This window comes from Rhinoraja longicauda, chromosome 22 (assembly GCF_053455715.1).
Source record: "Rhinoraja longicauda isolate Sanriku21f chromosome 22, sRhiLon1.1, whole genome shotgun sequence".
NCBI lineage: Eukaryota > Metazoa > Chordata > Chondrichthyes > Rajiformes > Arhynchobatidae > Rhinoraja > Rhinoraja longicauda.
Window position 1 is genome coordinate 33,259,021 of NC_135974.1, and position 24,564 is coordinate 33,283,584.

The window sequence follows — 24,564 nt, forward strand, 5'->3', positions numbered from 1 at the left end:
ATCATGGCTGATCATTCTCAATCAGTTCCCCGTTCCTGCCTTCTCCCCATACCCCCTGACTCCGCTATCCTTAAGAGCTCTATCTAGCTCTCTCATGAATGCATTCAGAGAATTGGCCTCCACTGCCTTCTGAGGCAGAGAATTCCACAGATTTACAACTCTCTGACTGAAAAAGTTTTTCCTCATCTCAGTTCTAAATGGCCTACCCCTTATTCTTAAACTGTGGCCCCTGGTTCTGGGCTCCCCCAACATTGGGAACATGTTTCCTGCCTCTAACGTGTCCAACCCCTTAATAATCTTATACGTTTCGATAAGATCCCCTCTCATCCTTCTAAATTCCAGTGTATACAAGCCTAGTCGCTCCAGTCTTTCAACATACGACAGTCCCGCCATTCCGGGAATTAACCTAGTAAACCTACGCTGCACGCCCTCAATGGCACTTTGTGTCTATCTTCGGTGTAAAGCAGCATCTGCAGTTCCTTCAGCAACTGAAATCGACCTCAATGATCAAACTTAATTATGGGAGGCGGGTAATTCCGCCAGCCTGCCCGATCTGTAAATAGTTGGCAATGCAACCTGATATTTATTGGGGGTATTTATTCACAAAGTGAATGCATTCAAGAGAGAGATAGATAGAGCTCTTAAGGATAGCGGAGTCAAGGGGTATGGGGAGAAGGCATGAACGGGGTACTGATTGAGAATGATCAGCCATGATCACAGTGAATGGTGACGCGTACAGGCTCGAGGGGCCGAATGGCCTACTCCTGCACCTGTTGTCTATTGTCTATAAAATGCTGGAGTAACTCAGCAGGTCAGGCAGCATCTATGCAGAGAGACCCTTCTTCAGACTGACCCCTCAACCTGATGGGGGAGTCTCTTCCCAATAGTGTTTTGTTAAATGCACTGGAGTGGTCGCGGGATGTCCTGGCATCACACACAGTGCGGCACTAGACTGTCCTCAACAGAGACCATGCCCGTCTCCCCCCCCCCCCCCCTCCTGCCTCAAACTGCGTGGCGAGGGACTACAGACGCTGCTTTACACCGGCAGACAGGCGCACAATGCTGGAGTAACTCAGCGGGTCGGGCAGCATCTATGGAGAGAAGGAATGGGAGACGTTTGGGGTCGAGACCCTTCTCCAGACCCCCTGGGGAGAAGGAATTGGGTGCATTTTTTGGTGCCCACCACCCCTCTCCCCCCTCCCACCCCTCTCCCCCCTCCCCCCCCTCTCCCCCCCCTCTCCCCCCTACCTCCCTACCTACCTTAATTGTTCGCCCGTGATCAGCACCTCGGCTTTGTAATGTAACTCGGCCGCTTTCTTCTTCACGTTGCACTGAAGGATGTCCATGGTTTGTGGGTGACTCGCAAAGTCAGCTCCTTCAACGCTGCTCTGAGCCCAGTGCTGGCGGCTCTTGCAGGGTGATCTTCAGAGGGAGAGGGAGGGAGGGGGAGGGAGAGGGGGAGGGGGGGAGAGAGGGAGGGAGAGGGAGGGAGAGCGAGGGAGGGAGAGGGAGGGAGAGCGAGGGAGGGAGAGGGAGGGAGAGCGAGGGAGAGAGAGAGGGAGAGAGAGGGAGGGAGAGAGGGAGGGGGAGAGAGGGAGGGGGAGAGAGGGAGGGAGAGCGAGGGAGAGGGAGGGAGAGGGAGGGAGAGGGGGGGAGAGAGAGGGAGAGGGAGTGAGAGAGGGAAGGAGAGAGAGAGGGGGAGAGGAGAGAGAGAGAGAGGGAAGGAGAGAGAGAGAGAGGGAAGGAGAGAGAGAGTGAGAGAGGGAAGGAGAGAGAGAGAGATAGAGAGAGGGAGAGAGAGAGGGGCCCAGGTCTCGCCGCTCTCCCTGGTCAGTCTTGGAGCTTGCAGAATGATTGCTCAATCTCTCCACTCCCCTGCTCAATATCCACCCCCTTCCAACCAACCGCTCGCATTCCGCCCTCTCTCGGTCTGCTTTGCACCTCACACGCTGTCACTGGGCAACTTTTCTTCTCCTCTCTGTAACCTGGATGTTTAAATATCATTATTATTATTATTATCATTGGTTATTATTGTCACGCACAGACCAGATGAACAAACAGCAGCCCATCATCATCATCATCATCATCTCCCACTCGCTGCACTCAAGACAGACGCCCAATGCTGGAGTAACTCAGCGGGTCAGGCAGCATCTCTGGAGAGAAGGAACGGGAGACGTTTCGGGTCGAGACCCTTCTCCAGATTGACTCAACCCCCGGCAGGGAGGACCGTTGTCGCTGAGCGGCTCAGAGATTTGGGGCAGTTGAGAGAGAGACAGGGGAGGGGGAGAGAGAGGGAGAGGGGGAGACAGGGAGAGAGGGAGACAGAGAGAGAGAGACAGAGGCAGAGGGGGAGACACAGAGAGAGAGAGAGAGAGAGAGAGGAGAGAGGAGAGGAGAGAGAGAGAGAGAGAGAGAGAGAGAGAGAGAGAGAGAGAGAGAGAGAGAGAGAGAGAGAGAGAGAGAGAGAGAGAGAGAGAGAGAGAGAGAGAGAGAGAGAGAGAGAGAGAGAGAGAGAGAGAGAGAGAGAGAGAGAGAGAGAGAGAGAGAGAGAGATTTGGAGGCTAACGGAATCAAGGGATGTGGGGGGAAAGCAGGAACGGGGCACTGATTGTGGATGATCAGCCACAATCACACTGGCTCGAAGGGCCGAATGGCCTCCTCCTGCACCTATTTTTCTATGTTTCTCTTTTTGACCCTCTGCGGTCCAAAAGTAAGAACAATTGCAGAAATCACCCTCGAGAAAGGCAGTGGATGTTCCCAGGAACCCGGGTTATGGGGAGAAGGCAGGAGAATGGGGTCAGGAGGGAGAGGGAGATCAGCCACGATTGAATGGCGGACTAGACTTGATGGGCCGAATGGCCCAATTTTGCTCCTATTCCTTATGACCATATATATAATGACCTGATGTCTTCAAACCACACCACAGATAAATGCTTCAAAATGACAAGGAATGGAGCGTTACTTCAGGTTATTGCAACAAACACGAGTCAGTGTCTCATAATAGCCCTTGTGGCTAAAGGGATCAGGGGGTATGGAGAGAAGGCAGGTACGGGATACTGAGTTGGATGATCAGCCATGATCATATTCAACGGCGGTGCAGGCTTGAAGGGCCGAATGGCCTACTCCTGCACCTGTTTTCTATGCTTCTATGTTTCTATAATCAACACCATCTGTGATAGACACAAAGTGCTGGAGTAATTCAGCGGGTCAGGCAGCATCTCTGGAGGGAAGGGGTAGGTGGCGTTTCAGGGCCAAATGGCCTCCTCCTGCACCTATTTTTTTAATGTTTCTATATAACCCAAAGAAGATGTCCATCCATGTTCTCCAGAGATGCTACTTGGCTGAACTGCTCCGGGGCTTTTTGTCTGTTTTGTTTATTATTCTATGACTGGGGATGAAGACTTTACCTAAACGATCCCTGCTTCGGAGGGTATGAGCTAGAAAGAGAGGGGTAAGGAACAGCAGATGCTGGTTTACAACATAGACAGACACAAAATGCTGGAGTAACTCGGCGAGACAGGATCTCTGGATTGGGCGACGTTTCGGGTTGAGACCCTTTTTCAGAGTTTGTGTCTATCTGAGCTATAAAGAGAGGTTGGACAGTTTAGTGTAGAGACACAGCGTGGAAACAGGCCCTTCGGCCCACCGGGTCCGTGCCGACCACTGACACTATCCTACACACACTAGGGACAATGTTTACATTTAGCAAGCCACTGTACCGAGGTACAGTGAAAAGCTTTCGTTGCGTGCTAAGCAGTCAGCGGAAAGACAACACACGATTACAACCCAACCATCCACAGTGTGCAGATGCAAAGAAATGCTGCTGTTGGAGTCAAGGTTTAAAAGAGAGTGGAGCGATTGTAACGTGTGATTAGATCATTGTCCACATCTGGGGCCAACACAGTCATCTGGCTTGGGCGTCATCTTCCATGGCATCTAACTAATGTCTCTGTTACAATCATTGTTCTCATTAACTCATGTGAGGGGCGCAGTGGTAGAGTTGCTGCCAGAGACCCGGGTTCGATCCTGACTACGGGTGCTGTAGTTTGTACCTTCTCCCTGTGACCGCGTGGGTTTTCTCCGGCTTCCTCCCACACTCCAAAGATGTGCAGGTTTGTGTGCTAAATAGTCTTCGGTACAAAAATGTGTGTAGGATGGCGTCAGTGTGATCGCTGGTCTTGTTTCTGCGTTGTATCTCTCAACCAAATTAAAGATATATATGTGACCGTAGAGTTTTTAAACATGCATTCTGCTGACATTAATGTGCTACTCATTATTCACCGTGCAGGACAGATTTCTCGCGTTACAGATAAGGCTGCTGTTCAAATTACAGGTTCTTCGTACAAAGAACTTTGCTGCTAATAAATAGGTCACTCGGTTTTCCACCAATGAATAGTCTCAACTATTGCAGTCAGCTGTTTCAGGGCATGGTCTATTTACTATTCACCTGTTAGTTACGGCTTCTGTGCAATAACAATTAGTGATAAGGATATGAAGGTCAACAATCCAATATAAGCACATAAAATGTTGGCTTAAAAAAAAAAAAATCTTTATTGAGCCATCAAAAAATGGGTACAGATTATGTTGCCCTATCCAAGCTCATTTTTTTCCAAATGTACATATCAAAACAGAACATTTGATTACAGCGCCCCAAAGTGTTAACTATTTAAGATAGCACGTCATTCTCCTTTTAAAAATCAGTGCAATATTTTGTTCTTGGAGGAAACCGATAAGCTAGCGAATGTGGAGAGGCAAGGAACCGCAGATGCTGGAGTCCTGAGCAAAACGCAAAGTGATGGAGGAACTCAGTGGGTCAGGTAGCATCTGTGGAAGGAATGGACAATTGGCATTTCGTGTCGGGACCTGAAATGTGCAAAAAAAGTTCCTTCCTGATTTTAATTATTAGTTTCTATTCGGCCTCTGATGTGCTGTAGAAGGGGAGTATTTTGCTACATTGAGGTGCAATAAAGCATGCTGAATATTCTCTGTAACCTCATACAAGAATATGCAAACTTCCAAAAGCAATTATAGAAATTCATAGCACAAAAGGATAACACGGATGTGGAGAGGATGTTTCCACTAGTGGGAGAGTCTAGGATCAGAGGTCATAGCCTCAGAATTAAAGGATGTTCCTTTAGGAAGGAGATGAGGAGGAATTTCTTTAGACAGAGACTGGTGAATCTGTGGAATTCTTTGCCACAGAAGGCTGTGGAGGCCAAGGCAATGGTTATTTTTAAGGCATAGATAGATTCTTGATTTGTACGGGTGTCAGGGGTTATGGGGAGAAGGCAGGAGAATGGGGTTAGGAGGGAGAGATAGATCAGCCATGATTGAATGGCGGAGTAGACTTGATGGGCCGAATGGCCTAATTCTGCTCCTATCGCTTATGATGGTCCACAGAAAACAATCCAGGTTTGTCCAAACTCTCCCTTGTAGCTAATGGCCTAATTGTGCTCCTATCACTTATAATGCCTTGCCTATTAAATCATGAAGACCTTTGATGGAGCAATTGATCTCAAAAGTTTTTTCAAACCACTTTAGTGATTCATGTTCTTTTCAGAAAATCTCAGGGAACTCTTCCTGCATTCTGATTCACAGGAGACGGTTAATATTCAGTCACAGACCTCTCTGCTGAGATGGGCTTTAAATGCAAAATAAAAAGGCAGCTGACCAAACTACTTGGCAAAATGATTCCAGACTCCATATAAATAATGCACAAAAAGTTATTCCTTTCACCCTGTATCTGTACACTGTGCACGGGCTTGTTCACGAGATTGATCCCTGGACTGACATATGAGGAAAGATTGAAAAGACTAGGCTTGCATTCACTGGAGTTTAGAAGGATGAGATGGGATCTTATAGAAACATATAAAATTATAAAAGGACTGGACAAGCTAGATGCAGGAAAAATGTTCCCAATGTTGGGCGAGTCCAGAACCAGGGGCCTCAGTCTTAGAGTAAAGGGGAGGCCATTTTAAACTGAGGTGAGAAAAAACGTTTTCACCCAGAGTTGTGAATTTGTGGAATTCTCCGCCACAGAGGGCAGTGGAAGCCAAATCACTGGATGGATTTAAGAGAGTTAGATAGAGCTCTAGGGGCTAGTGGAATCAAGGGATATGGGGAGAAGGCAGGCACGGGATATTGATTGGGGATAATCAGCCATGATCACAATGAATGGCGGTGCTGGCTTGAAGGGCCGAAGGGCCAAATGGCCTCCTCCTGCACATATTTTCTGTTTCTGTAGGTGGCTTGAGACAACAGCTGTCTCCGTTCACCTTTCCACTTCATCATGTCCAGGTAACTGTTATTTTCCCAAGAGCAGACGACCAGTAAATGGGCCCTTGTGTTAATAATGGTATCCATCAGTTGTCTCCCACTTGTACGTTGCTGTGACTGAGCTCTGTAAATCTTCCACCAAGGTTCAACTGATGTGATCGGTTGCCAGTGTTTAAATAGAGCACAACTGATGGAAAATTACCGCAGGAAGAACTTTCAAGAGGTGAGAAGAAAATCAGGTAACCCACAAATGCAGGGACCAACTTCCATTTCTAAAAGCTTCCCATAAAATATTATGTCGTGTGGAAAAGGTGTTTGAATCATTTAAAAATAGAACAACTGAATTTGTTTATCAACATGTAAATCATATTAGATGGAGCCATACAGAATACTGTGCACTGGCAAATGCTATTCATAAATATTAGAAATTAAGAATTGGCATAGTCTATACATTAGTAAATTGTTATTTTGACACGTAAATATTGCACAGGCTTTTTTCTATACTTGTATTTTAAAAGTCAATCGTCCATACTTTCGACTTTAGAGATAGTGTTGAAACCAGTCCCTTGGCCCACCGAGTCCAAGCCGACCAACGATCACCCTGTACACCAGTACTATCCTACACACTGGGGACAATGAATAACTCACAGAAGCCAATTAACCTACAAGGCTGCATGTCTTTGGAGTGTGGGAGGAATCCCACGTGATCACGGGCTTGCCCCCCCCCCCCCAACCATCAAAAATCTTCTAACCCACAACTCTATCTCCAGGTCCCTCAGGTCAGCCAACATTTTCAATGTCCAACTCACTATCCCGCGGTCTAGGCTTAAGCTCAGGGGTGACCGCGCTTTTGCGGTTGCAGCTCCTAGACTGTGGAACAGCATCCTTCTCCCCCTCAGAATTTCCCCCTCCATCGACTCCTTCAAGTCCAGGCTCAAAACCTATTTCTACTCCCTAGCATTTGAGGCCCTCTGAGGAGGCGCTGTGAACTGTTTATGTATGTGCTGTTATGTTTGTGTGCCATTGTATGTTCGTTCTTAGTACCTGAACTGATGTACAGCACTTTGGTCAACGTGGGTTGTTTTTAAATTGTGCTATACAAATAAAATTGACTTGACTTGACTAATTTGGCATTTACATAAGAAACAGGAATGTTTAGAGCTGGTATATGAGATCCATACTCCGTACACTAGCATAAAAATTCCACATTTCTCTACCACTGCCTCGAAAGTGCACCGCTCAAAAGACCTAGGGCGTGAATTGGACATTGAAAATGGCACCAAAACAAGGTGCCTCTTGCATGCGGGATCAGTGCACTATTTCTGTACTATTTGCTAATCGGGCGGGGATGTTCTTGGGTATGGCAATACTCTACTGGACTGTCTGTAAGGAAATAATTTCACTGTCTGGGAAAGAAAACTGCAGGTACTGGTTTAAAATCGACGGTAGACACAAAATGCTGTAGTAACTCAGTGGGTCAGGCAGCATCTCTGGAGAGAAGGAATGGGTGACGTTTCAGGTTGGAAGGGTCTCGACTCGAAACGTCACCCATTCCTTCTCTCCAGAGATGCTGCCTGACCCGCTGAGTTACTCCAACATTGTGTCTACCTTTAATTTCACTGTGTTTGCACTATGCATTTGTGACAAAAGAACCATTGAACCGTTGACATGACCAGGTTTGCGGTTTGTTTCTACATGGGTGACCGCAGCAATCTCCCAAAACACCTCAGCCTAGAATCACCATGCACCACCTCGTAGAATGCTAGCGTGCACACAGAGACAGTGTTATTCCCAGAAGCTTGAAAGTGGACGTGGCCAGACTCAGGAACAGCTTCTTCCCTTCTGTTAGCAGGCTTCCGAACGGTCCTTCCAGAAGCGATGGGACTGTCTGATTCACCTCTACCCTTTTCGTCTCTGGAACAGATACGCAACAATGTTGAGAACCACATTCTACACTTTGTATCTTCCCCATTGCTCTATCTATTGTACTTGAGTTTGACTTGATTTTATTCATGTACACAGACACAAAGTGCAGGAATAATGCAGCAGTTCAGGCAACATCTCTGAAGAATGTGGATAGGTGGCATTTTGGGTCAATGTCTTCATTGTGTAGTGTTATCTGATTTGATAGAATAACAAGAGGAGTTGAGTATAGGAGCAAAGAGGTCCTTCTGCAGTTGTACAGGGCCCTAGTGAGACCGCACCTGGAGTACTGTGTGCAGTTTTGGTCTCCAAATTTGAGGAAGGATATTCTTGCTGAGGGCGTGCAGCGTAGGTTTACTAGGTTAATTCCCGGAATGGCGGGACTGTCATATGTTGAAAGACTGGAGCGACTAGGTTTGTATACACTGGAATTTAGAAGGATGAGAGGGGATCTTATCGAAACGTACAAGATTATTAAGGGGTTGGACATGTTAGAGGCAGGAAACATGTTCCCAATGTTGGGGGGAGTCCAGAACCAGGGGCCACAGTTTAAGAATAAGGGGTAGGCCATTTAGAACTGAGATGAGGAAAAACTTTTTTAGTCAGAGTTGTGAATCTGTGGAATTCTCAGAGGGCAGTGGAGGCCAATTCTCTGAATACATTCAAGAGAGCGCTAGATAGAGCTCTTAAGGATAGCGGAGTCAGGGGGTATGGGGAGAAAGCAGGAACGGGGTACTGATTGAGAATGATCAGCCATGATCACATTGAATGGCGGTGCTGGCTCGAAGGGCCGAATGGCCTACTCCTGCACCAATTGTCTATTGTCTATACCTCGGTACACGTGGCAATAATAATAAAAATGAACCAAAAGTCTTAATTTCTCCAGCAGTCACCTTTCTCCCCTCTCAGTGAATTTTCCAAATTGTGGCAAGTTTTTTGGCCGAGAATTCACTGGAAATTAATAATCTGTGAGATCAAACCAAGTGATTTTGTAATCTCTCCTTATAGCCAGCAGAGGGAACCCTTTCATCCTATTAAAATCAAGGTTCAATGCTTGCAAGACTAACAATTATCAACTCAACTATTTTCCAGTCATATTAAATAGCTGTCTATAACTTTGCAGCACAATAAAAAATGCTGACTCGTCATAGATATGGTTCTGGTAACAATTTTAACCATTTGAACTTTTAACATCCAACATGCACACAAATAATTGACTTCACTTGTCTATTTTGTCGTAGACACAAAATGCTGGAGTAACTCAGCGGGACAGGCAGCATCTCCGGAGAGAAGGAATGGGTGACGTTTCGGGTCGAGACCCATCATCAGATCCAATAAGTAATTAAAGTATATTCACTATAAGAGTGAAAACCGAGATCACATGTTCAATATACCTGATGAAGTGTAGTCAGGTGCAATTATTCATAATTAAATTCCCAATTAGTTATGAGACTGAACAACACTTCCTTAGAGTTGTACAATGGTTCTTTATTGCCAAGGTACAGTAACATTCTTTTTTTGCATACAGTTCAGTATGATTATTAGCTATAGATCTAAAAGGAAAACGACTTATTATTTGAAAATAATCATTATTCAGTCCTAATGATTATGATTATGACTACCAAACCCTCAGAAAAGCAAGGTTGACTACAAGTTTAAAATCCACGTTTGCCAATTCTCTTGCTTCTGTTATTCGAAAAAAAAATTAAATAATCAAAATTCATTTTTAACGATTCAGATACAAAATAGATCTCTGTTTGCAGAACATACAATTTTGGAACATAAAATTATAACAAAAAAATCACGAGCTACCGGTATAATGAATTACTTTGAAATGTGCAATCTTTCCTTCAAATAGTTCCTTTAAATAGGAACTTAAGACCAGTTTCCTTCAAATTCGCAGTACAATTCTAAATATGTTGCTCCATATCTCCTGTATAAAATGATGCCTTGAACCAGCTGAGTCAGAATTACATCAAAGATGCATTCAACTTGGTTACCAAGTCTTAAAATTGATTGAAGCACCACTTAGTGGTATAGAATACACAAGCTACAATTGCAAAAATTTCTCCGAATTAGTCAAGTGTCCCAACCTGCTACGTCACCTGTCCATGTCCTCCAACAATACTCCAGCACTTTGTATGTTCGACACAAGATCCCACTTCTGGGCTTCCTGGTGCCTTCAAAAGATTTATCTTCCTGTAATTTCAGTATTGTTATTCATTTAAACTATCCAACCTCCTAGATCCACCCTCAGCCTAATTAAAAATATTGTTTAATTAGATAAATTGTTCAGATTCTACTCTACAATTCTTCCTCGACTGGCCAATGATATTCCTCCTCCAACTAAAACAAAATTACTTCTCACTCACCCTCTCCAATTGAAAGACGACAAACAAGTAAACCCATTTCTATCAAAACTATTCGCACCCAAATTCCTCGCAGATAACTTTCCTTCCACCTAGTTTCTAAGAAATAGAATACCTGTATGAGGGGAGGAATGGAGGCACATTGTCCAAGTACATTATGCATCAGAGTAAGTCCAGATGGGTCAAGTGGGGTGTAGGAAGGAACTGCAGATGCTGGTTTACATCAAAGATAGACACAAAATGCTGGAGTAACTCAGCGGGACAGGCAGTATCTCTAGAGAGAAGGAATGGACGACGTTTCAGGTTGACACCCTTCTTCAGACTTCAACCTGAAACGTCACCCATTCCTTCTCTCCAGAGATGCTGCCAGTGCTGCTGAGTTACTCCAGCATTTTATGTCTATCATGGGTTAAGGGGGATCTTTATAAACAAATTTCGAAAGATCATGTTAGGGATAAAGAATGTAATTCCTACATTTGAGAGGGGCCAAAATCCTATTCACTTTAACAAAACATAACTCTTTAAATAACTTGGAGATATCATTATCTGTAAATTCAAACACATATTTAATTCCTACATCTGAGAGCCCAAAATCATATTCATATTGACAAAGAACAACTCTTTATATTATAAGTTGTTATCATTATCTGCATAATGAAACAATTATACCAAAGGCCAAGACCTTTAGTGGATCAGAATCTAAAAATGTGGTGGATAAATAACAGAAAATAGGTTTCAACTGTGAATGAAAAGCTACAAATGGTTTTGAAAGTTTGCTTTATTCCACCAAGGAGATCTTTTGAATTAAGTTTACTACAATGTTCCAAAATATTTGTGCCAACAAAAAAAAAAAAATGCTTCCAGATAACAAGTTCAACAAACAAATGAAATTTTACACGCAAACGGATAGCTTAGAATTAAAGGGAAAAAAAATATTTTGCTTTAAATCTTATTTATTGTAATACATCATCAAAGGCAATCACACACAAAAATGGGTGCAAAATTACCGGCAACTGAAAGTTGCTATAATTCTAGACGACCATCATATCAGGGAAAACCTCCCACATAATATTTTAGGTCATAAATGTTCAATAATCTCCAAGTTACAGAAAGATTAGTCCGATGCCCATGCTCAAAAATATTGCACAGATACTTAAAAATATTTAGATTTAGAGATACAGCGCGGAAACAGGCCCTTCGGCCCATCGGGTCCGTGCCGCCCAGCGATCCCGCCAATTAACACTATCCTACACACACTAGGGACAATTTTTACATTTACCCAGTCAATTAACCTACAAACCTGTACGTCTTTGGAGTGTGGGAAGGAACCGAAGATCTCGGAGAAAACCCACGCAGGTCACGGGGAGAACGTACATACTCCGTACAGACGGCGCCCGTAGTCAGGATCGAACCCGGGTCTCCGGCGCTGCATTCGCTGTAAGGCAGCAACTCTACCGCTGCACCACCGTGCCGTTAATATCTCCAATACAGGTGCTCCTCAGCCTCTGATGGGGCTCCGATGTGGAGTTCTCTGCCTCAGAAGGCAGTGGAGGCCAATTCTCTGAATGCATTCAAGAGAGAGCTGGATAGAGCTCTTAAGGATAGCGGAGTCAGGGGTATGGGGAGAAGGCAGGAACGGGGTACTGATTGAGAATGATCAGCCATGATCACATTGAATGGCGGTGCTGGCTCGAAAGGCTGAATGGCCTCCTCCTGCACCTATTGTCTATTGTTCCGAGAAACCCATCGGAAACCGAAAGCATTGTAAGTCGAAATACATTGTAATACACGCGATCACGTGGCCGGAAGCGAGCAGCGGCTCGCTATGCGTCGTTGCCGTTTGCACCATCGCAAAGTCGAACTATCGTAAGCCGGGGAGCACCTGTACTTAAAAGATCAACCGCCCATACTAGATTGGCATTCACATCATGAGCAACTGGAATGTTTCGAGTTATGATCTGGGGGCATTACAGATCCGACACAACGCCTTCACAGCTGCTGATCAACGTACTTTTGAAGATTATAATGGAAAGAGCAGAGAATGCAGGTGATCTCCGAACACCACACAAGTAACAGGTGTATTTGTATACGCCAAGCCGTACATTTAAAAGGCAGGAATGAAGACTTCTACCCTAGGCGGATAACAATAAGCTAATAAAACAATCCAATTTAAAACATTTTTAAACGGATACAGGCAGAGAAATGGCTGCTTTCAGCATTCAGAAACAAATATTGAACACATTCAAACATTCCTCTATCTACTATTTTCGTAATAGTGTCATTCTCTTCATACGCTGTACAAGTCGAGTAGACAAAGAAATGTTGAGTAAATGTCAAGGGCATTTGTTTGCTGGTACTAGCTACTTTAAGATCATGGACTGCTTGGTAAGGCAGGTAGGGTTAGATAATAGAGACAGTTATTATTGGAGTGGGAATCTTAAAACGTTACTTCAACCGGCACGGCACCAAGCCTACAGTAATCACAGAGAACACGAAGAAACACTAGTACACCCATACATCTCAATGCTGCAGACACACACACACTATATAGCACATGCAACAAATGCTCTTTGTCACATTTCGAAAGGAAACCTGAGCTAACAAAAAAAATCGATGCCCTATTTAATTTTGTTTCGTTTTTTTGCCATGATACCCTGTGAATTTAACTATTTATGTACACAAAAATAAATCTGAGTTGATGGAAAAAACATATTTCCTTAAATAGAAAAATGTGTTGTCAATGCATTCAGTGTAAAAATATAACACTTGAACCTAAGCTACATACTGAAGGGAGATTTCTCTGGTTACAATACTGACTGGTCTTTGTGCAAGTTGCTTTTTGTTTGAGATATGCAAGTAACCAGCCTCTAGAGAGTTATATTTCCCGAAACATTGATTCTTTATGAACAGAAATACCAATTGGCTTATGACAGCAACAAAGCAAGGTTAAGTAAAGTGAAGTGCGGCCCATTTGATTTCGAGGCACTTTCTCCCTCGCTACCAGTTTTGGTTGTCCCATCCGTCATCTACCGCTCCTCTGCTTTCTTTTTTTGGGGACTTTTTGCTTTCCCCACTTGCAGCCCAGTTATTGTCCCAGTCGTCCCAGGCATCACTGTTGTTGCTTTGCTTCATTGTCGTGTCCACCACACCCCAAGCTTCATCGTTCTTCTCCCCAGAGCCCCACGCGTTCTCACTCGAGGGACTCTTCGTTTTAGGACTTTCGTTCGCCCCGAAGCTATCCCAGAAGCCGTCGTCGAATCCACTGTTCTGGTAACTTTCTCCAACCGGGTGGCTGTTGAACACAAGAGAGAACACAGCAAACCGTGAATGTTCGAGCATCTGAAAAGTGGACGGTAATGTCCCAGCCATTTCAAAGACGAACCGCAACAAGAATTGAGTTTCGTTTAGTTACACAGCGCGGAAACAGGCCCCTCGGCCCACCCAGTCCACGCCGACCAGCCATCCGCGCACACTAAAGCAATCCTGCACACACAAGGGACAATTTACATTTATACCAAGCCAATTAACCAACAAACCCATACGCCTTTGGAGTGTGAGAAGAAACCAGATATTCCGGAGAAAACCCTCGCAGGTCACGGTTGGAACCTACAAGCTCCGTACAGACGGCACCCGTAGTCATGATCAACCCTGGGTTTCTGGCGCTGTAAGGCAGCAACTCTACCGCTGTGCCACCCCTAAATTTGTAATACAATTTTTGCCATCATGTTTGGCACAGACATTGTGGGCTCTAGGGCCTGTTCCTGTGCTACACTGCTTTATGCTCTACGTTATACTTTAGTTGGGAGGGCTTCTCTTAAAACGCATCCATGACTTAATTCCAAATACAGAAAATAATATTTTTAATTAGAACTCACAATGTTACATATCGAAGCATTTGTAATGTAGAAATGTGATAATTTCATATATTACCTTTGTGCAGCAGATTCTTTATTGGTAAAAAGGGAACTGACATCTTGCCATCCTTTCACGCCCACTCCCTGAACCTAGGAACATTAAAAGGATGAATAGACCTTTCACGGTTGAGTAAATCAAAGATTATGTATAAATATATATATAAAACAGATACACCAGAGGGAAAAAAACTCACAATATTAGCAATTAGCTTTCTCAGAATTAGGCTGAGAAAATTACATTTCCAACATTAATAAGTAGACTTCATGACACGATGCTAATCACAGATTTGTCCTTCATTTTAAACTTGATAATGACTTCCCCAAATCATGAAACCATTCCAATGAGTACTTATTCATTAATATTGTCAATTAAAAAATACAACAAGGGGAATTCAATAGATATTTTGTGTCTGAATTCAAAAATACGGGAGAACAAAGGATCCAGTTCAAACAAGTAAACAAAATTAATTAGCCGGAAATTTAGGAAATGACAAATAATAGTTGTATTAATTCATTTGGACAGGTACATAGATACGAAAGGTTTTAGACAATAGACAATAGGTGCAGGAGTAGGCCATTCAGCCCTTCGAGCCAGCACCGCCATTCAATGCGATCATAGCTGATCACTCTCAATCAGTACCCCGTTCCTGCCTTCTCCCCATACCCCCTCACTCCGCTATCCTTAAGAGCTCTATCCAGCTCTCTCTTGAAAGCATCCAACAAACTGGCCTCCACTGCCTTCTGAGGCAGAGAATTCCACACCTTCACCACTCTCTGACTGAAAAAGTTCTTCCTCATCTCCGTTCTAAATGGCCTACCCCTTATTCTTAAACTGTGGCCCCTTGTTCTGGACTCCCCCAACATTGGGAACATGTTTCCTGCCTCTAATGTGTCCAATCCCCTAATTATCTTATATGTTTCAATAAGATCCCCCCTCATCCTTCTAAATTCCAGTGTATACAAGCCTAATTGCTCCAGCCTTTCAACATACGACAGTCCCGCCATTCCAGGAATCAACCTAGTGAACCTACGCTGCACGCCCTCAATAGCAAGAATATCCTTCCTCAAATTTGGAGACCAAGACTGCACACAGTACTCCAGGTGCGGTCTCACCAGGGCCCGGTACAACTGCAGAAGGACCTCTTTGCTCCTATACTCAACTCCTCTTGTTACGAAGGCCAACATTCCATTGGCTTTCTTCACTGCCTGCTGTACCTGCATGCTTCCTTTCAGTGACTGATGCACTAGGACACCCAGATCTCGTTGAACATCCCCTCTTCCTAACTTGACACCATTCAGATAATAATCTGCCTTTCTATTCTTACTTCCAAAGTGAGGGATATGGTCTAAATGCGGGCAAAAAAGGACTAGCTAAGATGGGGCATCTTGGTCAGCGTGGATGATTTGGACAGTAGGGCTTGTTGTGAGCAGTTTTCGGCACCACATCTGAGGATGTGCTGGCTCTGGAGAGGGTCCAGAGGAGGTTTACAAGAATGATCCCAGGAATGAGTAGGTTAACATATGATGAGCGTTTGACGTCTCTGGGCCTGTACTCGCTGGAGTTTAGAACAATGAGGGGGGTCCTCATTGAGACATGCAGAATAGCGAAAGGTTTAGATAGAGTGTATGAAGAGAGGATGTTTCCACTAGTGGGAGAGTCGAGGACTGGAGGGCCATAACCTCAGAATTAAAGGATGTTCTTTTAGGAAGGAGATGAGGAGAAATTTCTCTTTTGTCAGAGGGAGATGAATCATTGGAATTCTTTGCCACAGAAGGCAGTGGAAGCAAAGTCAGCAGGTATTTTTAAGGCAGAGATAGATTCTTGATTAGTACAGGTGTCAGAGGTTATGGGGAGAAGGCAGGAGAATGGGGTTAGGAGAGAGTTAGACCAGTCATGATTGAATGGCGGAGTAGACTTGATGGGCTGAATGGCCTAATTCTACCCCTATCCCTTATGACCTTTTGACCACAAGTGCTGTATGACTCCGCGACCCTATGAAATCACAAATAATAAGCATAGCTTCCATTTTAATTATGAGGGAGGAGGCAGACAAAAAGAACAGACTTCAATTTGACTTGACAGTTTTCAATGGAGAGACTCACCGCAGCAATTATCAATGAGAGCCACAAAGGAAAAGGAAACAGATTAGCACCAAACTCAAAACGCCCGCGCGTCCACAAGCCAGTCTTCATATTTGGCAACTGTGCACCCAGGATGTCACTTACACGACATGTAAGTTGGGTTAGCTGTAATGTAGCAAACTCAACCAATAGTGCGTTCTTAGAAGATAGGCACAAAATGCTGGAGTAACTCAGCGGGACAGGCAGCATCTCTAGAGAGAATGGAATGGGTGATGTTTTGGGTCGAGACTCTTCCTCAGACAGATTCAGTCTGAAGAAGGGTCTCGACCCGAAATTTCACCCATTCCATTCTCTCCAGAGATGCTGCCTGTCCCGCTGAGTTACTCCAGCATTTTGTGTCTATCTTCGATTTAAACCAGCATCTGCAGTTTTTTTCCGACACAGTGTGTACTTAGAACTTGCCCTGCTTCACAAGTTAGTTTAATACTATTTCAGTGAGACGTGGAACCATTTCCAAGGAAATGGTGCTTGGTTTCCAACCAGGACCGGGTTTCAAGCAGATGCACAAAATATGAAAGCTGGCTGTGACTCATACCCAGTGACAACCTTCTGCATACCTTAATGGCAACCTGTGACATGCCAACAGAAACGTCATCTAAAAACTTTCCTTCTTTAACCTGCATGCAAAAATTACCTTCAGTTATTTAAGAACAGCACCATGTGCAAAGTAGTCTTCACCATATTGATGAAATCTGGTGATAGCCTCATTGCAAGATAGGCAGAAATAAAGAGAAAGAACTCTTAACACGGAGCCATTTTTGGAAAGATATTTCCACCCCTTCCCCAGAACACATGGCAGCACAGTGGCACAGCTAGTGGAGCTGCTGCCTCACAGCGCCAGAGACCGAAGATTCGACCCTGACCTTGGGTGCTGTCTGGAATTCTCTGCCGCAGAAGGCAGTGGAGGCCAATTCACTGGAAGTTTTCAAGAAAGAATTAGATATCGCTCTTCGGGCTAACGGAATCAAGGGATATGGGGAGAAAGCAGGAACGGGGTGCTGATTTTGGATGATCAGCCATGATCATATCGAATGGTGGTGCTGGCTCGAAGGGCCGAATGGCCTACTCCTGCAAGTGCGAGTTTGTAGATTAATATGTCTCTGTAAAATTGGCACTAACGTGTAGGGAGTGAATACGAAAGTGTGATAACATAGAACGAGTGTGAACGGGCGATTGGCGGTTAGCCAGGACTCCAGCGGCTGAAGGGCCTATTTCCACACTGTACCTCTAAACTAAATCCAAGAGTTTTTATTTGAGACTGCTACTGTTAGTAAATAATAAGGAGAGAGTTGTAGATGTAGTATATCTTAATTTTCAGTAGGCGTCTCATATAGTACCACATTAAATATTATTAAGGAAAGGCCGTGCAGATTTGGGGAGATATTTTAGTGTGAACCGCAAGATGGCTGACAGATCAAAAGAGAAAGTGGGAATAAATTGCTGTTTACCTTTAAATTGAATACACTCCCTCAGAGAAAATGTATCCTATCCAAGTTTGCTAATGCTTGTTAAATCATAATTTCTGATAACTTTTTTGATTAGTAAGGATGTCAAGGCTTATGGAGAGAAGGCAAGAGAATGGGGTTGAGAGGGAAAGATAGATCAACCATGATTGAATGGCAGAGTTGACTCGATAGATCGAATGGCCCATTTTTTCCTCCCATGACTTATGAAAAAATTGCTTGGATCATTAGTTTGAGCTCTTCAATGGAGATCACCTTACCTTGTCTTGAGTAGGTTTGATCACATTCTCATTCAATGTCTGTCCTAGCTCTGTTGCCTATTTAAAGGAAAATAAGTCATCAGTACTGAAGTATGCACTTTAGATTCTTGTACAATAGGAAACAGACAGCCCAACTTCAGCATGAACCACTATCACGTTACATGCAGACAGGACACAAAGACAAACCCAACATTGCAGGCTTGTGACATGCAAGCAAGACTTCAGCCAGACATCTATTCCACTGCACTCTGAACTCTACCCAGCGCAAGAAAGACAAGCTATGCACATAGTATTTCTGACAGCCAGCAAAAACAGCCTGTTATTCCAGTTGAGAAAGGTATTCCAAAAGGCCTCCCAATAAAAAGGTCAAGGTTGTATTACAAAATAGTTCAAAACACGGACATTCACTTCACTTTCTTCTCCAATAAACCTTTGAAGTTTTATGTTTCTATCAGTTGGAGAGGCCAATTTTAACCTCATCATGAATACTAAATTGTCACATTTTTACCAACAAATGAGATGGTGTTTTATTCTATTTCAAATCGGAAGCTGCATTTTACCCCCAGGCCTTGGAATAAATTTTACTGGATAATCTCCAAATCCATTTAACAAAAATTATTGACTAGTTCGCTAAACTTCCACTGTTGTAAAGAATTTCTGTACAAGTATGTAATCACATTTGTAAGCCATTAACTTCTGAAATTACTTAGACACTTTGACCTTTGAAGCTTTCTATCTAACACAGTAATAAAGCTATAATAGTTACAAACATTCTTCCACAGAAACAGGACGAATATGTCAGCAAAGTGCTAATAATATACTTCATTATATAAATATCATTTTTAATTTTGTACAGAATTTAGTTGGCAAAATAAATATTTTCAATTGTTTTCAAGCTTGCTAATCAAACACAGTTGGGCATAAGGTCATTGTGTGAAAACGATCTGATGACTACTAAGGTTAAATAGTCCACTCAAGGTTAAGTGTGCTGGCTGACACAAGGTACAGTTAGTTACCAGGACTGTTAACCAGAATTCTACACTTCAGGTGACTGAGTGTAAAGGAAAATAAAATGATTGCTGAATTTCATCTTTCCATATTTCAGTCAACTTTAACATAAACCGGACACAAAAATAAAATCAAGATTCATTACAATACAGTGAGGGAAGAAAGTTATATTGCATCAGAGTGTGAAGAGGGCAGAGAAGATTTACGAGGATATTGCAGGGACTTGAAGGGGCCTGAGCTGTAAGGAGTGGTTGGGCAGGCAAGGATTTTATTCCACGGAGTGCAGGACACTGAGAGGTGATCTTATAAAGTTGTATAAAAACATGACGTGAATTGTACACGTGTAGTGGCCTGGCGGAGGCCAGAGAAAAGGCAAGACGCCAGGCAGTTTAAGATAAGGTTCTTTATTAGGCTGTGAGCTCCTGCTCACAGCGTAGTCCACCTAGGGATGGACCACGCCTCCCAACGGGCTGGCTTTTAACCCCTTACGCCTGTCCGTCACGTAACGAGGGGGCTGACCCAAGGAGTGGCCTGATCCCCCGGGACCGCCACACACGAGTCTTTTGCCCAGGGTAGGGAAATCAAAAAGAACAGAGGATGTAAGTTTAAGGTGTGAAGGGAAAGATCTAATTGGAACTTGAGGGGCAATGTTTTCATTGAGGATGTGTTGGGTATATGGAATGAGCTGCTCCAGAGAAGCTGAGGCAACATTTAAAAGACACTTGGACAGGGATATGGGTCAAATATACGCAAATGGAACTAGCACAGATGGTCATGAACTGTTTGGGCTGTAGGCTGTAAGGACCTACAAAGACATACAGGTATGTAGGTTAATTGGCTGGGTAAATGTAAAAAATTGTCCCTAGTGGGTGTAGGATAGTGTTAATGTGCGGGGATCGCTGGGCGGCACGGACTTGGTGGGCCGAAAAAGGCGTGTTTCCGGCTGTATATATATATGATATGATATGACAGTTTAGGCTGACGGACTATTTCCGTGCTGCATGTCTCTATCCATACCAGTTGTGCTCATCTTGCACTCAATGGACCTCAAAATCGAATAAAGTTTCCAGTGATCAGCAAATATAATGAAGTTAGTACCTTATTATAGAATAAGGATGTATTAATTCCATAGACTAACATTTGGCTTAAATTAAATTCCTGGAAAATTACTGTTGGAATATCAAGTGATGTGGAACAATGCAAGAGAAAAAATTGATGGCACGTGATAATGGATACAGTTGGACTAAAGAACAAGAACAAGACATGCAGAAGTTAGGAACTTTACCGGCTCTGGCTGCTGCTTGGAGCCCCAGACCTTTTATCCAGCACGGCAGCAATAAGGACAGAACAAGTGTCTTTTAGCAGCTCAGTATTTGCATCCTTGCCCCGATTAAGAGATTACCAACAACAAATATACCACAAGGTGCAAAACCACCAACAGTTGGACAGCACAACAATGATAATCAAACACTCCCCCCCCCCCCCCCCCAAAGTTGGTGGGGGGTTGTTGGTCGGCGGGACCGGGAACCCGCTCGAAGGCTCATCGGACATCGCCGCCGAGAGGGAGCTGGAGACGTCGGACACGAGGGGCAAGGGCCGGGGAACCGGGGTAGTGCCTCCAGCACCTTCAAGGTGGGCTGCCGGAACACAAAGATGGCCGGGCGAGGAGGAGGGGAGGGGAGGAGAGGCGTTTTGCGCTGTTTTACTTAATGCTCCAGTACATCAAGCGCGTGGGCCAGACTTGGAATAATGCGCCAAAATGGCAGCACCTTGCACGTGTAATAAATGCAAACAGAATTTCGCCGTGCGGTTGCATATATGGCAAATAAAGCACCGTTGAGCCACTGAAAATCTTTACAATAATCAAATTTGAAATGGAGCTCGAGTTGACGCAGAAAAATAAACCTTTATTTATTAACGAGAGATAGTTAACTATATCAGTCAGACCAACCAACACCCAAAACAGTTGTGGATTGAAAAAACATACCTTTTGTGTTGCCTGACTTCCAAACTTTACTGCCTGTTTGAATAAAATAAGATTGATTATATTTATCCACATGCCTTCATTCTGTCTAATACTGTCTAATTTATTCTTCCTTCAGCATTAGCTTTGGTTTTAATAAGAAAAGTGTGTTACAATAGGGAAATTCGCAGTTAGCTGGTTAATTGAATAGATTTTTTTTTCATACTGCTTTTCACCTATTTGCCTGCCAAAGCAAAAATCGACACAAAATGCTGGAGTGACTCAGCGGGCGGGACAGGCAGCATCTCTGGAGAGAAGGAAAGGGTGACGTTTCGGATCGATACTCTTCTTCAGACTGAAGACGTTTCGGGTCTCGACCTGAATCGTCACCCATTCCTTCTCTCCAGAGATGCTGCCTGTCCCGCTGAGTTACTCCAGCATTTTGTATCTACCTTCGATTTAAACCAGCATCTGCAGTTCTTTCCTACACATGCCTGCCAAAGCATATATCCACCTATGAATTTCTAAACTAAATACATTAAATTCTCTTCAGAAGATCAAGATTTAACACATTTGAATGTTCATTAATTAAAAAACTGTCCATTTGCACATTTCCAATTGGAAAACAGTTTTGTGTATGAGTAAATTTATATTAAAAATGACTTACTCCTTCTTTTGCTGCAGATGCAAACTTGGTAGCGCCAACAGTAAAATTGCTCCAACCCTGTAAATCAGTGAATATAATCTAATGAAATGACTCAACATCATTAATCTTTGTTCATCTATATTAACTAAATTAGCTTTTCCTTGCTGTAATTTAGGTTTGTAATTAAACGAGTAGTTTCGTTTGAGAAACGGTCAGTCACGTGAAGCCTCCAGTAAACAATAATTCCCTCCGTCCTTCGTAGGTTCCAAATACGCAACCAATTGGCGGGCACTGCAGGTGACAACTAGAAGATGGGCCTTCCTAGGAGCAAGGGCGGCACGGTGGCGCAGCGGTAGAGTTGTTGCCTTACAGCGAATGCAGCGCCGGAGACTCCGGTTCGATCCTGACTACGGGTGCTGTCTGTACAGAGTTTGTACGTTCTCCCCGTGACCTGCGTACAGGTATGTGACCTACGTACAGGTATGTAGGTTAAATGGCTTGGTTAGTGTAAAAATTGTCCCTAGTGGGTGTAGGATAGTGGTAGTGCGCGGGGATCGCTGGGCGGCGCGGACCCGGTGGGCCAAAGGGCCTGTTTCTGCACTGTATCTCTAAATCTAAAAAAATCAAGGTCCAGTAGGAGGGTGAATCGGGGTAATGCATCCAGCGCCTTCAAGGTTGGCTGCAGGAGGAGCCCAGAGACACAAAGAGGTCCGGGCAAGGAGAGGAGAGGGATCCCAAACACAGCCGAATTCTTTGGCCAAATGGGGGCACTTTAACTCTGTTACCAAGACTTTAGGACAAAATTCAGGCCGGCACACAAGTTTTGTGGAAAAGACCTATGGTCTGAGATGCTACCTTTGGACCCGACACTAAGTTCCAATCGGAGATGATGCTACAACAACTATAGTGGAAATGGCATTCACTGCTGAACACCACTAAAAACAACGTAACTATCGCTTCCTCTCCTTTCTTCTTCAGAAATCCTTGCATAAACTGGATACTGCTTTTGCTTATAAATCAAATTCTAAAGTAATTCATTGCCAAGTAAGGCATTTTAAAATATTAGTACTGAAATGAGAGAACATAACAGTAAGTTACACCTCTCTCTTTCCCTCTCAAAGTATTACGTACCAATAGAAACTATATTATACAAGTATATTATTGTTATCAGAACATCATCTCTGGGGCTAGAAAATGTAGCTGCTGTAAATAGATATACCCAACCGGATTATAAACATATTTATCATTGCTTCTGCACATTTCCACTTTCTAAATACTACAATAAGTGCAGTTTTATTGCCACAACCTCCACTGTTGCTGATCTTCAGAAATTGCCCATTTCATAAAAACGTGAAATATGAGCCATTCAAAAATGCCTGCAACACAACATTTTCACATTCTTTTTATTTGTGAAAGCTTGCAACAAACCCTCAATATCAATTTCCAGCAAAAAAAATCTCTAGTCTTAAGACAGGTTGTTAAAGCCAATAAAAGATTAATTTTCTATAATAAACATACTTAACTTGTTTGCATTGAGTGCATAGTTTAGATTAGATACACGGATAATCCGAAATCCTTATAGAATTAGAAGATAAAATTTATATGAAACCGTGTCTGCATGGTCATGCTCAATTAAAATTAAGCATTAACTAGCAGCCCACAGAAATCATCCACTGTAATTCAGAAGTAAAATTCTAACAGGAACAAACGGTGATATTTTCATACCGAATAGAGAGAAGTCATGGCGTTGTTGAGAAAATCTTCGTCCTTTTTCGAAGAGGGAGCGATGTTTCCAAATCCAACGTAGCGATTATCTTGATTACCATATCCTCCACCACTTGAAATGAAAGGAAATTAATCGCGAATGCTTTGTTGAAAACAAGAGCAAGAACAGCAATTATACATGAGATGCATCGATTTACCTTTGGTAGGAATTATCGTCATTCAACCAGTCGTCAAACATTTTATCAGAGGATACGGCGGAATTTTGTTTAGGTCCAGAACTACAAAAAAATAAAAATTACACATACACACCTTTAGTAGTGACAGACATAAAAACTATGCTGCAATAAAGATTTTTTTAACTATGCTTTAGAGTGAGAATGGGTTACATATCAGTGAAAGTATATGATGAGACTATAATATTTTACAATAGGAGTAACCTAACTGCCTATTATTGGTATTCTAAGATACTGGAATGTAACACTTCATGATTTAAATAAAATATCAATACATTATGTCTGAGCAATGAAAATCATTTTTTGTGTTCTAAATAAAATGATTCCACCTCTTCGCCGGTTTCTCCTGTCACGCAGCGACCCACTGTGGCTCCGGTTTCAAAATTCTGGGAGCATGGAGAACCAGCTGGGAACAGACTTCGCGACCTCCTCAATTCACTGTCGCACCGAACACCACAGCCCCACCCGGCTCGGACACGCCCCACAAAGAGCGGGTCGCCCTGAACCGGATCCGCACAGGGGTCGGCCGGTTCAACGCCAACATGCATCGTTGGGGGTTGAGTCCATCAGCAGCCTGCGTGCGTGGAGCAGACCAGCAAACAGCGCAGCACGGCATTGTCGACCGCGCTGTCCTCCGTCCCC

At 43.6% G+C, this 24,564-nt stretch overlaps 2 protein-coding genes across 10 annotated transcripts in view; both read right to left on the bottom strand.

The window, feature by feature from the left end:
- Window positions 1–1,481, bottom strand: part of LOC144604541 (DEP domain-containing mTOR-interacting protein-like) — a 56,407-nt gene extending 54,926 nt beyond the window's left edge. For 2 of the 3 annotated variants that reach the window (XM_078419074.1, XM_078419075.1), the window contains exon 1: window positions 1,261–1,481. In XM_078419074.1, the coding sequence (XP_078275200.1) occupies window positions 1,261–1,346 (86 nt within the window). In that variant the 5' untranslated portion in view covers window positions 1,347–1,481. The remainder of the gene's footprint in view (window positions 1–1,260) is intronic. The other variant, XM_078419073.1, reaches the window with a different exon arrangement.
- Window positions 1,482–10,905: 9,424 nt separating this feature from the next.
- arfgap1 (ADP-ribosylation factor GTPase activating protein 1) overlaps window positions 10,906–24,564 on the bottom strand; it is a 30,940-nt gene continuing 17,281 nt past the window's right edge. For 2 of the 7 annotated variants that reach the window (XM_078419078.1, XM_078419077.1), the window contains exons 6-14: window positions 23,887–23,967; window positions 23,690–23,801; window positions 21,986–22,042; window positions 21,343–21,375; window positions 20,641–20,670; window positions 18,348–18,404; window positions 17,182–17,241; window positions 14,499–14,572; window positions 10,906–13,860 (exon numbers count right to left, since the gene is read on the bottom strand). In XM_078419078.1, the coding sequence (XP_078275204.1) occupies window positions 13,566–13,860; window positions 14,499–14,572; window positions 17,182–17,241; window positions 18,348–18,404; window positions 20,641–20,670; window positions 21,343–21,375; window positions 21,986–22,042; window positions 23,690–23,801; window positions 23,887–23,967 (799 nt within the window). In that variant the 3' untranslated portion in view covers window positions 10,906–13,565. The remainder of the gene's footprint in view (window positions 13,861–14,498; window positions 14,573–17,181; window positions 17,242–18,347; window positions 18,405–20,640; window positions 20,671–21,342; window positions 21,376–21,985; window positions 22,043–23,689; window positions 23,802–23,886; window positions 23,968–24,564) is intronic. The other 5 variants (XM_078419079.1, XM_078419080.1, XM_078419081.1 and 2 more) reach the window with 5 other exon arrangements.